We start from the raw sequence: 13,490 nt of genomic DNA on the forward strand, positions 1-13,490 counted from the left end.
TTGGTCAGCTGCACTGGGCGGCTTTTGAAGCCTGTCTTGTACCAGCTGGGTGCTGACGACCAGTGAGGCTAAGGGACTAACCTAGGGGCACACAGCCCCGGGCAGAGGCCGGCTGGGACCTGGCTGGGGAGCAGACCGGTTCAGGGAGTCTGAACGCCCTTTGGAAGGACGCCCCACACGCACCACCAGGCGCTACTGAAATCGGAGTTCCAGGCAGCTCGGCGCAGTCTGGAGGAGGGGAGGGAAGGGAGGCAAGGGGCGCGGTATTTCCAGTCTTCGTGACTCACTGATTCCACCGGGCTATTTGCAGCCCCGACACTCATCGCTGAGGAGCTGGGGGGAGGAGGGACCAGCTCTTCCCCTTCTCCGACCCCCACTTGGGGCCAGGCTCACCTTGGCGTCCCCAGCCCAGCGGCGTCCCTCCCTGGGCCAGGAAAGGGGGCAGCTCCCCGGTGGCCAATGGGGCCGAATGTTCCCACCCCGCGGGCCCCAGCGGCCCCTCCCCAGCCTGCGCTTTTAGAGGCTGAGGGAGCTCTGGAGACTGAAGGCGCCCCACTGCCAAGGTGACCCGCGGAAGAGGAGGGCGGGGCTGGGGACAGCGGGCTCCGCGCGCTGGCTCCGCCCCCTGGCGGCCGGGCTGGCGGCCGCGCTTTGTCTCCACTGGTCCCCTACGCTTTCCCGGCTAAAAATAGACCTGGCTGCGGGTCCTGGGCTCCGCCCCTACCACGTGAAAAATAATTATAGCAGCCCCATTCATTGAGCGCCTAGTGTATGCCAGACACCTGCTCATGCCCACCATCCTGCGAGGTGGGCACCAAGGAAGACAGGAGGCTCAGAGAAGTCAAGTAACTGGGCCAAGGTCACACAGCTGGGAAGTGGCATGGCTAGAATGTGAATCACTGTGGCTCTAGAATGTCCTCTGCTGGGTCAGCTCAGATCAGTCCCCCACTCCCTGCCCTCCTGTATAGAGAAGGGGAACCCTTACATCTTATAGCTTTAACAGAGGGTGTGGGCAGGAGGCAGGGGAGGTTGAAAGCATGCAACCTTCCAGGGCTGGAGATCTGTGAGCAAGTCCAGGTCCAGTACCTGATGGGTGTGGAGGACCTAGGAGGTGCCTTCACTTTCAAAGACCTACCCCAGACCAAAAGCCTTCTCTTCCTGGAAGTCCTCCAGAGTCACCACCTCAGAGTCACAGAGCTCAAGGAACCCTAGGCCCAAAACTTGTGTTTAAAAGAAGCTCAGATTCAGATGAGATGAGCACATGCCTGGGGCTGAGGGCAGACCTGAAGCTTGGTTGGCTAGCCCTATATCCTCTGGGAGTCACTCCCAACTCCTCATGGTTTGATGGGGGGACCCAGGCCCTGGGAGGGGTAGGGCCTTGCCTTCAGTCACACAGCAAGTCAGTGGCAGAGATGGGGTGAAGACCAGGCCTCTGGAACTGCAGGCCAGAGCTTCTTTACCAGACCATCCCCTAGCCCCAGCCCACCGTTCCCTGACCCACCTCCCCGTTGCACCCCTCCATTGGCCCTCACCCCTTCTGTTTCCCTTCCGCTTTGGATCCCAGGTCTGCGATGGCAGAAGATGCCTTATTCTGCCTTCTTGCTTCCAAGCCCAGCATGGGAAAGGAGCTAAGTAAATGCTTGTGGAATTTTTAAAAAAGCTCAGAAGGCTTAGTAAAGAGTGGAGGGTCCCTGGTGGCCCAGTGGAGAAGAATCCACCTGCCAATGCAGGGGATGTGGGTTCATCCCTGGTTCTGGGAGATTCCACATGCCGCGAAGCAAGCAAGGCCCTGTGCCACAGCTACTGAGCCCGCGCGCTGCGGCGGCTGAAGCCTGCACGCCTAGAGCCTGTGCTCCACGGAGAAGCCCGTGCGCCGCAGCGAAGAGCAGCCTCCGACGCCGCAACTAGAGAAAGCCAGGGCGCAGCGGCGAAGACCCAGCGCAGCCAAAAATACACAAATAAAATCTAAAAACTTCCTTTTTAAAAAAAAAGAGTGGGGGCTCAGGACTTCCCTGGTGGTCCAGTGATTTGGGTTTGACCCCTGGTCAGGGAACTAAGATCCCACATGCCGGGGCGGGGAGGGGGGCAACTAAGCCGGAACGCCGCGCATATGCCGAGCTGGCGCGCCATAATCAGAGTCCGCGAAGCCTCAACCAGAGGCTCCTGTGCGCGGCAGCTGAGACGCGATGCGGGCAAATAAGTCAAAGAGCATGGTTCAAGCGGGGCCCTAGACATGGGCAGGTGACTAACGATCGAAAGTGTATGATGTATTAAGCGAAGTGAACTGAAGTCGCTCGGTCGTGTCCGACTCTTTGAGACCCCATGGACTGTAGCCTACCAGGCTCCTTAGTCCACGGAATTTTCCAGGCAAGAGTACTGGAGTGGGTTGCCATTTCCTTTTCCAGGGGATCTTCCCAACCCAGGGATCGAACCCGTGTCTCCCGCACTGCAGGCAGACGCTTTACCGTCTGAGCTACCAGGGAAGCACGTATAATGTATGCTGCTGCTACTGCTGCTGCTAAGTCGCTTCAGTCGTGGCCGACTCTGTGCGACCCCATAGACAGCAGCCCACCAGGCTCCCCCGTCCCTGGGATTCTTCAGGCAAGAGTACCGGAGTGGGTTGCCATTTCCTTCTCCAATGAATGAAAGAGATAAGTGAAAGGGAAGTTGCTCAGTTGTGTCCGACTCTAGCGACCCCATGGACTGCAGCCTACCAGGCTCCTCTGTCCATGGGATTCTCCAGGCAAGAGTACTGGAGTGGGTTGCCATTTCCTTATCCAATGTATGAAAGTGAAAAGTGAAAGAGAAGTCCCTCAGTCGTGTCCAACTCTTCACGACCCCATGGACTGCAGCCCACCAGGCTCCTCCGTTCATGGGATTCTCCAGGCAAGAGCATTGGAGTGGGGTGCCATTGTTTTCTCCCGTATGATGTATAGATTTCATTAAAAGAAAAGGAGTGGAGGATCAGTTGTAGATTCTGGAGCCACATCACCTGGGTTCAAATCTCGTCTCTGCTGCTTGTGAGCTCTGTGATCTTGAGTAAGTAACTTATCTCTGTTGCACCATGGCAAGAACACACAGAAGAGCTGGACAAAAAAGATCTTCATGACCCAGATAACCACGATGGTGTGATCATTCCCCTAGAACCAGACATCCTGGAATGCAAGGTCAAGTGGGTCTTAGGAAGCATCACTATGAACAAACCTAGTGGAGGTGATGGAATTCCAGTGGAGCTATTCCAAATCCTAAAAGATGATGCTGTGAAAGTGCTGCACTCAATATGTCAGCAAATTTGGAAAACTCAGCAGTGGCCAGCAGGACTGGAAAAGGTCAGTTTTCATTCCAATCCCAAAGAAGGGCAATGCCAAAGAATACTCAAACTACCACACAATTGCACTCATCTCACACGCTGGTAAAGTAAGGCTCAAAATTCTCCAAGCCAGGCTTCAACAGTATGTGAATCGTGAACTTCCAGATGTTCAAGCTGGTTTTAGAAAAGGCAGAGGAACCAGAGATCAAATTGCCAACATCCGCTGGATCATCGAAAAAGCAAGAGAGTTCCAGATAAACATCTATTTCTGTTTTATTGACTATGCCAAAGCCTTTGACTGGGTGGATCACAATAAACTGTGGAAAATTCTTCAAGAGATAGGAATACCAGACCACCTGACCTGCCTCCTGAGAAATGTGTATGCAGATCAGGAAGCACTAGTTAGAACTGGACATGGAACAACAGACTGGTTCCAAATAGGAAAAGGAGTACATCAAGGCTGTATATTGTCACTCTGCTTATTTCACTTGTATGCAGAGTACATCACGAGAAATGCTGGGCTGGATGAAGCACAAGCTGGAATTAGGATTGCCGGGAGAAATCGCAATAACCTCAGGTATGCAGATAACACCACCCTTATGGCAGAAAGCAAAGAAGAATTAAAGAGACTCTTGATGAAAGTGAAAGAGGAGAGTGAAAAAGTTGGCTTAAAACTCAACATTCAGAAAACGAAGATCGTGGCATCTAGTCCCATCACTTCATGGCAAATAGATGGGGAAACAGTGGAAACAGTGGCAGACTTTATTTTTTTGGGCTCCAAAATCACTGAAGATGATGATTACAGCCATGAAATTAAAAGACGCTTACTCCTTGGAAGGAAAGTTATGACCAACCTAGATAGCCTATTAAAAAGCAGAGATGTTACTTTGCCAACAAAGGTCTGTCTACTCAAGGCTATGGTTTTTCCAGTGGTCATGTATGAATGTAAGAGTTGGACTGTGAAGAAAGCTGAGCACCAAAGAATTGATGCTTTTGAACTGTGGTGTTGGAGAAGATTCTTGAGAGTCCCTTGGACAGCAAGGAGATCCAACCAGTCCATCCTAAAGGAGGTCAGTCCTGAGTGTTCATTGGAAGGACTGATGTTGGAGCTGAGACTCCAATACTTTGTCCACCTGATGCGAAGAACTGACTCATTTGAAAAGCGCCTGATGCTGGGAAAGATTGAAGGTGGGAGGAGAAGGGGACTTCAGAGGATGAGATGGTTGGATGGCATCACCACTTCAATGTCAAGGGTTTGAGTAAACTCTGGGAGTTGGTGATGGACCGGGAGGCCCGGTGTGCTGCAGTCCATGAGGTCACAAAGAGTTGGACACAACTGATCGACTGAACTGAACTGAACTGTTGCACCATAAAACGGTGGCAGCAGGCTCTACCTGCCGTGGTTGTTTTGTGATACACTTAGAGGGCTTGGCACATGACGGTTGACTATAGTTCACATATGCCATGTGCTGAAGACACCCAGAAGGGCTCATTTAGATCCCCTAATCTCATTTCTGTTTGGATCCTGACACTGTCTCTGGCTCCATTAAGATGAAGACTCGGACTGGAAGGGCAGAGGAGCTGCCTTGTACCTGGGGTCCTCTTTCCAGGAAAAGCAGGTGAAGCAGACGGAAAAGGTAGGTTCCTGGGACTTCCTGGTGGTATGGTGGATGAGAATCCGCCTGCCAGTGCTGGGGACACGGGTCCAATCCCTGGTCCCAGAGGACTCCGCATGCCATGGAGCAACTACAGCCCTTGCACCGCAACCACTGAGTCTGAGCTCTAGAGGCACCCACTGAGCCTGGAACCCGTGCTCTGTGACAAGAGGAGCCGCCGAAACGAGAAGCCCCAGCGCCGCAAGGAGCAGACCCCGCTCACCAGCCTAGAAAGCCCAAGTGCAGCAGCACAGACCCGGCGCCACCAAAAATAATAATAATAATAAAGTGGTCAGTTCTGCAAGGCCCTCCTGGAAGACCTGTCTGGGCCCTGAGGGTGGGGGAGGTGGGCCAGAGAAGCACTTGGAAGCCTTGGTTTCTTCTTCCACAAACAAAAATCAGGTCGCACCCTCCCAGGTCCACTGTGACAGCCAGAGCCAGATGGTGTTTAGTGTAAGCTCGGGAAATGCTAAGCTCCTGTAAAATCTCTGTGCTTGTTTTCTGAATGAGGAAACCCAAGCTTCCACCCTCTGACTCTGCCCTCACCCAGGAGAGGGTCTTGAGGAGCAGGGAGGCTGGGGTCTGCCAGGCTGGGGCCCCAGGCAGGAGCCTCTGGGCGGCGGGATGGTGCTGTTTACAGTCAGCACAGCTCACCCCGAGTAGCCCCAAGTCTGTCCTGAGCTCTGGAGCCCTCCAGCGCCTGGACCCAGGGGCAGCTCTCCCTGGGGGTCTGAGGAATGCTGGTGGGGTGGGGGCCCTGGGGACCCTCCCTGAGGGGCATCAAGCTGGGCCGCTGGCCCCAGGGAGCCGGAGGGGAGAGAGTGGACCGCAAACCTGCCTCTCCCTCCCTGCTTCCCTCCCTCCCTTCTGCTTCTCCTCCCTTTCTTCCCTCACAATTCTTGAGCACGCACCACGCCCCAGGCGCTTGTAGCACACTGGCAACGCAGTCCTGATAGGCGTGGCTGCCAACCTGGAGACACACTCACCGGTTCACACTGTTACTCGCTGGTTCAGGAAGGTCTTTCTTCTTTGTTGGTTCATTGTCTCAACAGCTTTTCGGTAAGTTTCTGTTATATGGTGGGTAGATAAAGCTCTGAGGATGCGCCGTCGCTGTTTCAGCCCTGGCTCTGCCACTTGCTGTCTGCATGACCTTGGGCCAGTCACTCCTCCCAGCCGGGCCTCAGTCTCCTTATCTGTACAATGGGATGGCCCCCACAGGACTGTGGGGAAGAGATGAGGTTTCCTCCTCCACCCGTGTGCCCAGCTCAGTGAGGGCCTCAGTCACTTGTTCAACCTGCAGATGCCCCTACCCACTGCCAGGCCCTGGGGACTGCTCCTTGGGGACTGTTCCTTGGAGACTGCTCCTTGGGGAATGGTCCCTGGGGACTGCTCATTCACTCCTTCCGCAAACACGAGCGGAGCACCTGCAGCTCAGTGCAGGCTTATGACGCTATAACTGCACGGTCACTCTGCCTGGGGTTTGGACTTGGTGACCTGGGGTAAATCATTTCATCTCTCTATGCCTCAGTGTCTTCACGGGTCCAGTGTGAGAGGAACTGGAGTGGCATGTGGTGTGTATAAAACCATCAATAGCGGCTATTCCAGAGGAAAGGGACACTGATTAGAGTGAAAGCGGGGCTTCTGAAAGCTCGGCTCTCCCGCAGCCCGGAAGGCGGGGCCGCCCAGTCTGATGCTGGGGCGACACCTGCTGGCAGGAATCTAGGCCTGCAGCCCCACCCTCTTCTGAGGGCTCTCAGACTCCCTTCCAGCCCTGTCTCTGGGCTCTGCTAGTCCAGTGATTCTCAGCAAGGGGAGGACAGAGGAGGGGATGTAAACGGTCCAGACTCCTCTCTCACCACCTCTCTAGGACGGATCATTACTCCCTTTGCCTGGAGTAAGATGCAGCTTCCTCCCCTGCCTTCCTCTCCCAGCACAAGAGCTAAGGAATCTTTTTTTATAAGGCAGGTTGTGATTTCCAGCAGTCCCGACCTCAGAGTAAAATAGAGACCTCCTCGTGGCCTGCGAGGCCTCCCGTGAGAGGGCCCCTGTCGCTTCCCTGGCCTCTCTGTTTTCAGTGTGTATGTGCATCCTCTCCCCCAGCTGGAGGACAAGCTCCTTGATGGCAAAGCCTTGTCTGTCTGTCACGGCTCCATCCCAGGGTCTATCCCAGAGCCTAGCACACAGTAGGCACCCAACAAATACTTGGTGAATGAATGAATGGCTCCTCCAGCCAGACTGAACGACGGGCCCTTCTCCCTGGAGCACTCCGCACCCTTGCCCCTTGCCCTTCTCCCTGGAGCAACCCCCACCCTTGCCCCTTGCCTTGGTATGACTCACTCACTGGTCAGCTTTTAGTTTAGATGCCACTTCCTGCACGAAGGCCTCCTTGATCTCCTCTCCTGAGTGGCCTGGGCGCCCTCCTCCAGCCCCAGTCCCATTCTGTGTGCCTTACTGCTGCACGTACCAGAAGTCACGACAACCAACAGTCGTCTTTCTCGCCTCCCCTACCAGGCTACGAGCTCCTTGAGGACAGGGTCTGCTTTCTCTAGGTCCCCTCTGTTTAGAAGAGACCCTGCCAGAAGGAGAGGCCATGTGCTGTAGGGCTGGTTTGGCTTCTAAGCCCAAATGCACCTGTCTATGGGCCTTGAGTACATTCCTCAACTTCTCTTTGCCATGGTTCTCTAAACTGTGAAATGGGAAAAAAAAAAAAAAGCGCTTCTCTGTACTGGCATTTGGAGGATGCCATTTCCCTGGCACAGAGCAAATGGTCAATGCATGTCATCCACCAGCGTTTGTGTGTGCACGCTAAGGCGCTCCCGTCGTGTCCGACTCTTTGCATGTCTATGGACTGTAGCCCACCAGGATCCTCTGTCTGTGAGATTCTCTAGGCAAGAATACTGGAGTGGGTTGCCATGCCCTCCTCCAGGGAATCTTCAGGACCCAGGGATTGAAACTGTGTCTCATATGTCTCCCACATTGGCAGGCAGGTTCTGTACCATGAGTCCACCTGGGAAACCCACCAGTGTTTGTAGAAACCTAGTAAAGCATTAGCGAATAAATGAACATTCAGCAATTTTAATCCAAGAGGCTTGAGACCCTCTTTGTCAGCATCTCTTAGACCTCCCTCTCTCCTCACAGCAGCTCCTACTTCCTGCTGAGGACCAGGACTGCCCTGAGGGAGAGGCATAGAGCTCCCCCACCTACTTTTCTGTCCCTAGGGGCAGTGGAAGCCTGGCATGCAGTGGGTGCTCAGTAAATAATATCTCATTTTCATCTGTTCAAGCATGCTACTCCCTTCCCTTTCTGAGTACTTCCACCCCCTCCTGAGAAGCCAGTTCCCCTTATCTCCCACCCCACCTGGGTCCTTAAATCGCCCATTCTGAGTCCCATGCCCTCCCGGTGATCCCTGGTGACCTATACCCTCGCACGCCAGCAAAGATCGCTGTAGTTACTAACCGCCCCTCCCCGTTGTGCTGGGAGGTTCTGACTCCTGCTCTGGATGAGAAACCAACCAGAGGACCATAGGGAGAGTACTTCCCAGTGCTGTTCCACCATTTTCCATCCCACCACCTTGCTCAGTGTCTACACAGCATTCATTACACTGTTCGGATAGTCTTTATTCGGTTGTTTAACCTTTCTCCCCCACCCTCAAGCTTACAAACTCCAAGAAAGCTGCAGTGTCTTTTCCAGCGCTGTGCAGAGCTGGCAGTTGGGAGATGCTGTGTTAGAGTGTGCTGTGTGACTGAGTCAGCCTCATTCTACGTGGCGGCGCCTTATCCTGCTGCCGCTGAAAGGCTAGCAAAGATGCAGAGGAAGGAAGGAGGATACTTGGTGCTGTTTCAGATGTCCTTTAGGATCTAACTCTCCTTCCCTGGCTCAGGTACAAAAGCCTTCTGCTCAGCTGGGGAAGCGGGAGTGGACGCTGGGAATCGTGCACGGACCCCTGACCCTCTCCGCCAGGGCCAGGCTCCTGCAGTCAATCAGCCTGTGCGCAGACGCAGGAGGAGAGGGCCTTGAGGGAGCCGATGACCGTTCCCCACGCGGAGGACCTCGAGGACACGGCCTTCACGGGGCTCCCCTTGGCTTCAGGAGCCTCCGCAAGGCCTTCGGGGCTGGCTGGGGGGGAAGCTGGGGCCGTAGTCCCTCGGCAAGGCCCCCCGGCCTGGGCAAGGCCCCCCCCACCTAGCGGAGCCTCCGGAGTCAGGTTGGGGGACTGCTTTTCTCCGCATAACAAGATGTAGGTCTTCATCAGAGGGACGGCAGGTCCCGGGTTGGGACCAGGGGTGCGGGGTGGCCCTGGGGGTGCTGCCAGGGAGATCTGCTTCCCTCGCGCACAGTCGATGACGAAGGTCAGGTGGGCTCCGGGGACGGCCTTCTGCCGGCGCGCCGGCCTTCCACTTGGAAGGGAGCAGAGGGCTGGAGGTTCGTGCTGGCGCAGCACGGGGCCGGCTCCAGTGGTTCGCGTGTTCGTCCACTCAGCCGGGAATTTTTCTGTTAATAAAGTAAAAATAAATAATTTTTATTTTATATTGGGGTATAGTTGATTTGGGCTTCCCTGGTGGCTCGGGGTAAAAAATTCGCTTACCATGCAGGAGAAGGGGGTTGGATCCCTGGGTCGGGAAGATCCCCTGGAGAAGGAAATGGCTACCCACTCCAGTATTCTTGCCTGAAGAATCCCATGGACAGAGGAGCCTGGGGGGCTACAGTCCGTGGGGTCGTAAAAGTCTTAGCAACCAAAGAACAGCGGTAGTTGATTTACCATGCTGAGTTAGTTTTAGGTGAACAGCACAGTGATCCAGTTATTTATATATCAAACATACATCCATTCTTTTTTAGATTCTTTCCCCATATCTGTTATTACAGAATTTTGTAAACAATATGTATTTACTTATTTATTTGGCTGCACAGGGTCTTAGCTGCAGAATGCCGGATTCTTTACCTTTGTGTCACGTGGGATCTTTTAGTTGAGACATATGGGATGTAGTTCCCCAACCAGAGATCAAACCCAAGCCCCCTGCATGGAGAGCACAAGGTCTTAGCCAGTGGACCAGGGAAATCCTGTTATCACAGAATACTAAATAGACTTCCCTCAACAGGGATTTAACTGTATGTCGTACGTGCTAAATTGCTTCAGTCGTGTCTGACTCTTTGAGACCCTATGGACTGTAACCCACCAGGCTTCTCTGTCCATGGGGATTCTCCAGGCAAGAATACTGGAGTGGGTAGTCTTTCCCTTCTCCAGGGGATCTTCCCAACCCAGGGATCCAACCCACATCTCTTACGTCTCCTACATTGGCGGGTGGGTTCTTTACCACTGTGCTACCTGGGAAGTTCTAACTGTAGGTTAGTTGACACACAAAAATGGGAAGCTGGTGGGGCTTAACAGCATGGATTTCAGCCCTGGGGAGGCCTGAGTATAAATCTGTCTCCTTCCCACCCCCCATCAGCCCTCTGCCTTCCAGGAGCACAGAGCCCACCACATCAGAGCCTCTCAACCCCACCACGCCTACAAGCTGCTTGGGCATCTTGTTATCATGCAGATTCTCAGGTGGTTCCATGGAAAAGAATCTGCCTGCAATGTGGGACACCTGGGTTCGATCCTTGGGTTGGGAAGATCCCCTGGAGAAGGGAATGGCTACCCATTCTAGTATTCCTGCCTGGAGAATTCCATGGACAGAGGGGCCTGGCAGGCTTCAGTATACGGCTCTCAAAGAGTCAGACGTGACTGAGCGACTACCACTTTCACTTCGCTTTCTGGTACAGCAGGTCTGGGCTGGGGCCTGACGGTCTGCATTTCTGAGAGGCGCCCAGGGAATGCCGATGCTGCTTGCCCACGGACCGCACTGTGGTGAGTAGTAGGAGGAAAGCCCGGCCTCCTTTTACAGGCGAGGGAACTGAGGCTCAGCTGGTGCAGATGTCAGTGGCCTCAGGAAACACTGCTGCTCCCCCATCCCCCTACCATACTCTTATCCACCTGTCCCCTCTGCCCCGGGGATCCTTGCTCTGTCTTTCCCCACCAAACAGGGGGCAACCATGAGCCAACCCAGGGGCTTATCAATGAACCAACCCGGGGATTTATCAATGAAGCAAGTGCCAGAGCAGGTCTCTCCGAATCCAAAGCCTTTGCTCTTTGAAAAAAACGTTTCAAGTTGCCCAAATGATAAACAAAACCATCCTCTTGACTACGTGCTCGTCGCCACAACCCAGGCTCAGAAGGAAGCTTCTCTTCTGCTAAGTTAGTTAATGCAGGAAATGTGGCTGATCCTTGAACAATGCCAGTTTGAACTGTGGGTCCACTTACATGTCGATTTGTTTTCAATAAATACCCATTCCTACACAATCCGTAGTAGGTTGAGTCTGTGGATGTGGACTCTCAAACACAAAGGGATGATTGTAGTTATAGCCTGATTGTCCACTGCTCAGAGAATCAGCGCCCCAGCCCCAAGTTGTTCAAGGGTCAACTGTAAATGAAGCTCACCTGTGGCTTGAGAATCCTGGCAGCCCTGGAGGGAGGCTGTCTGTCCTTTCCTGCCACCCCCACTCCACGGCCTCCCCAGTCCCTCTCAGCTGCAGGGCTGAGGCCCCCTCTGCACCTCTTACCTGAGCTGGTCTCCAGGTTCGTCTCAAGGCCCCCGGGGTGGGCACTCGGGTCTCTGGTGTCTTCTGAGGGGGCCGTGACTGCTGCCATGGTGCCTGGCTCAGCACTGGCAGAGGAAGCTGTTTTCAGCAGCCTTGTCCAGAATGCGGGTCCGCACCCAAGGACCAGACCTTTTATATTTACCAGATCCGGATCTGCTGAGTGAATTCCACCAGGAGCCACAGGAACTGGCCTGGAGCAGTTGGGGGATTGCTTTGATCGACGGGTTTATGTCAACAGGATTGCAGTCCGGTGGCTGGGAGGCAGGCCTTCTACCAAACACACAGTTTCTTCCAAGCTCAGCAGCTTCCTCCCCTGGGACGAGGCTGGGAACCATCTCTTCCAGGTCTCAGTTTCCCGAACCTCAGTCATTGCCTGGCTGCATTCCCAGTTTTTAGCTGTTTTATTTATTTATTTTTGGTCCCACCTAAGAGAAGGGACTGGCAGAGGATGAGATGGTTAGAGAGCATCACTGACTCAAAGGACATAAATTTCAGCAAACTCCAGGAGACGGTGGTGGACGGAGTTCTGGATGGCGGGAAGTCCAAGATCAAGATGCTTATCGATTCTGGTGTTTTGTGAGGACCTGCCTACTAGTTCATAAATAGCTATCTTTTTGCTGTGTCTTCACCTCACAGAAAGTGCAAGAAAGGTCTCTGGGATCTCTTTTTATAAAGGCACTAACCCCATCATAAGGATTCTACCCTCATGACCTAATTACCCCTCCCCGAAGACCCCACCTCTTCAGTTCAGTTCAGTCACTCAGTCGTGTCCGACTCTTTGTAACCCCAAGGACTGCAGCACACCAGGCTTCCCTGTCCATCACAAACTCCCAGAGCTTGCTCAAACTCATGTCCATCGAGTCCGTGAGCCCATCCAACCATCTCATCCTCTGTTGTCCCCTTCTCCTCCCACCTTCAATCTTTCCCAGCATCAGGGGCTTTTCCAGTGAGTCAGTTCTTTGCATCAGGTGGCCAAACTATTGGAACTTCAGCTTCAGCATCAGTCCTTCTAATGTATATTCAGGACTGATTTCCTTTAGGGTAGACTGGTTGGATCTTTTTGCTGTCCAAGGGACTTTCAAGAGTCTTCTCCAACACCACAGTTCAAAAGCAGCAATTCTTCGGCACTCAGCTTTCTTTATAAGTCCAACTCTCACATCCATACATGAATACTGGAAAAACCATAGCCTTAACTAGACAGACCTTTGTTGGTAAAGTAATGTCTCTGCTTTTTAATATGCTGTCTAGGTTGGTCATAACTTTTCTTCCAAGAAGCAAGCATCTTTTAATTTCATGGCTGCAGTCACCATCTGCAGTGATTCTGGAGCCCCCCAAAATAAAGTCTTTCAGTGTTTCCATTGTTTCCTGATCTATTTGCCATGAAGTGATGGGACCAGATGCCATGATCTCCGTTTTCTGAATGTTGAGTTTTAAGCCATCTTTTTTACTCTCCTCTTTCAGTTTCATCAAGAGGCTTTTTAGTTCCTCTTCACTTTCTGCCATAAGGGTGGTGTCTTCTGCATACTTGAGGTTATTGATATTTCTCCCAGCAATCTTGATTCCAGCTTGTGTTTCTTCCAGCCCAGCGTTTCTCGTGATGTACTCTGCATATAAGTTAAACAAGCAGGTGGCAACATACAGCCTTGACGTACTCCTTTCCCAATTTGGAACCAGTCTATTGTTCCATGTCCAGTTCTAACTGTTGCTTCTTGTCCTGCATACAGATTTCTCAGGAGGCAGGTCAGATGGTCTGGTATTCCTGTCTCTTTCAGAATTTTCCAGTTTTTTGTGATCCACACAATCAGAGGTTTTGACATACATAGTCAGTAAAGTAGAAGCAGATGTTTTTCCAGAACTCTTTTGCTTTTCGATGATCCAGCGGATGT

General features: G+C 53.0%; 1 protein-coding gene across 1 annotated transcript; it reads right to left on the minus strand.

Annotated features, from left to right (window-relative positions):
- Positions 1–8,561: 8,561 nt before the first annotated feature.
- SRARP (steroid receptor associated and regulated protein) lies at positions 8,562–12,149 on the minus strand. Its single transcript, XM_006066596.3, has 2 exons — positions 11,566–12,149; positions 8,562–9,456 (listed from the first exon to the last, which is right to left on the minus strand). Exons 1-2 carry the CDS (start codon positions 11,651–11,653, stop codon positions 8,942–8,944), a joined length of 603 nt encoding a protein of 200 aa, XP_006066658.3. The 5' UTR covers positions 11,654–12,149; the 3' UTR covers positions 8,562–8,941.
- Between the last annotated feature and the right edge of the window lie 1,341 nt (positions 12,150–13,490).

Source organism: Bubalus bubalis, chromosome 2, assembly GCF_019923935.1.
Source record: "Bubalus bubalis isolate 160015118507 breed Murrah chromosome 2, NDDB_SH_1, whole genome shotgun sequence".
Taxonomy (NCBI): Eukaryota; Metazoa; Chordata; class Mammalia; order Artiodactyla; family Bovidae; genus Bubalus; species Bubalus bubalis.

Excerpts from the sequence above, each read along its gene's own strand:
- SRARP (XM_006066596.3), bottom strand. The coding sequence starts at position 11,653 with ATGGCAGCAGTCACGGCCCCCTCAGAAGACACCAGAGACCCGAGTGCC. Across the intron at positions 9,457-11,565 it reads GAACCTGGAGACCAGCTCAG|AAAAATTCCCGGCTGAGTGG; the intron begins GTAAGAGGTGCA and ends CTTTATTAACAG.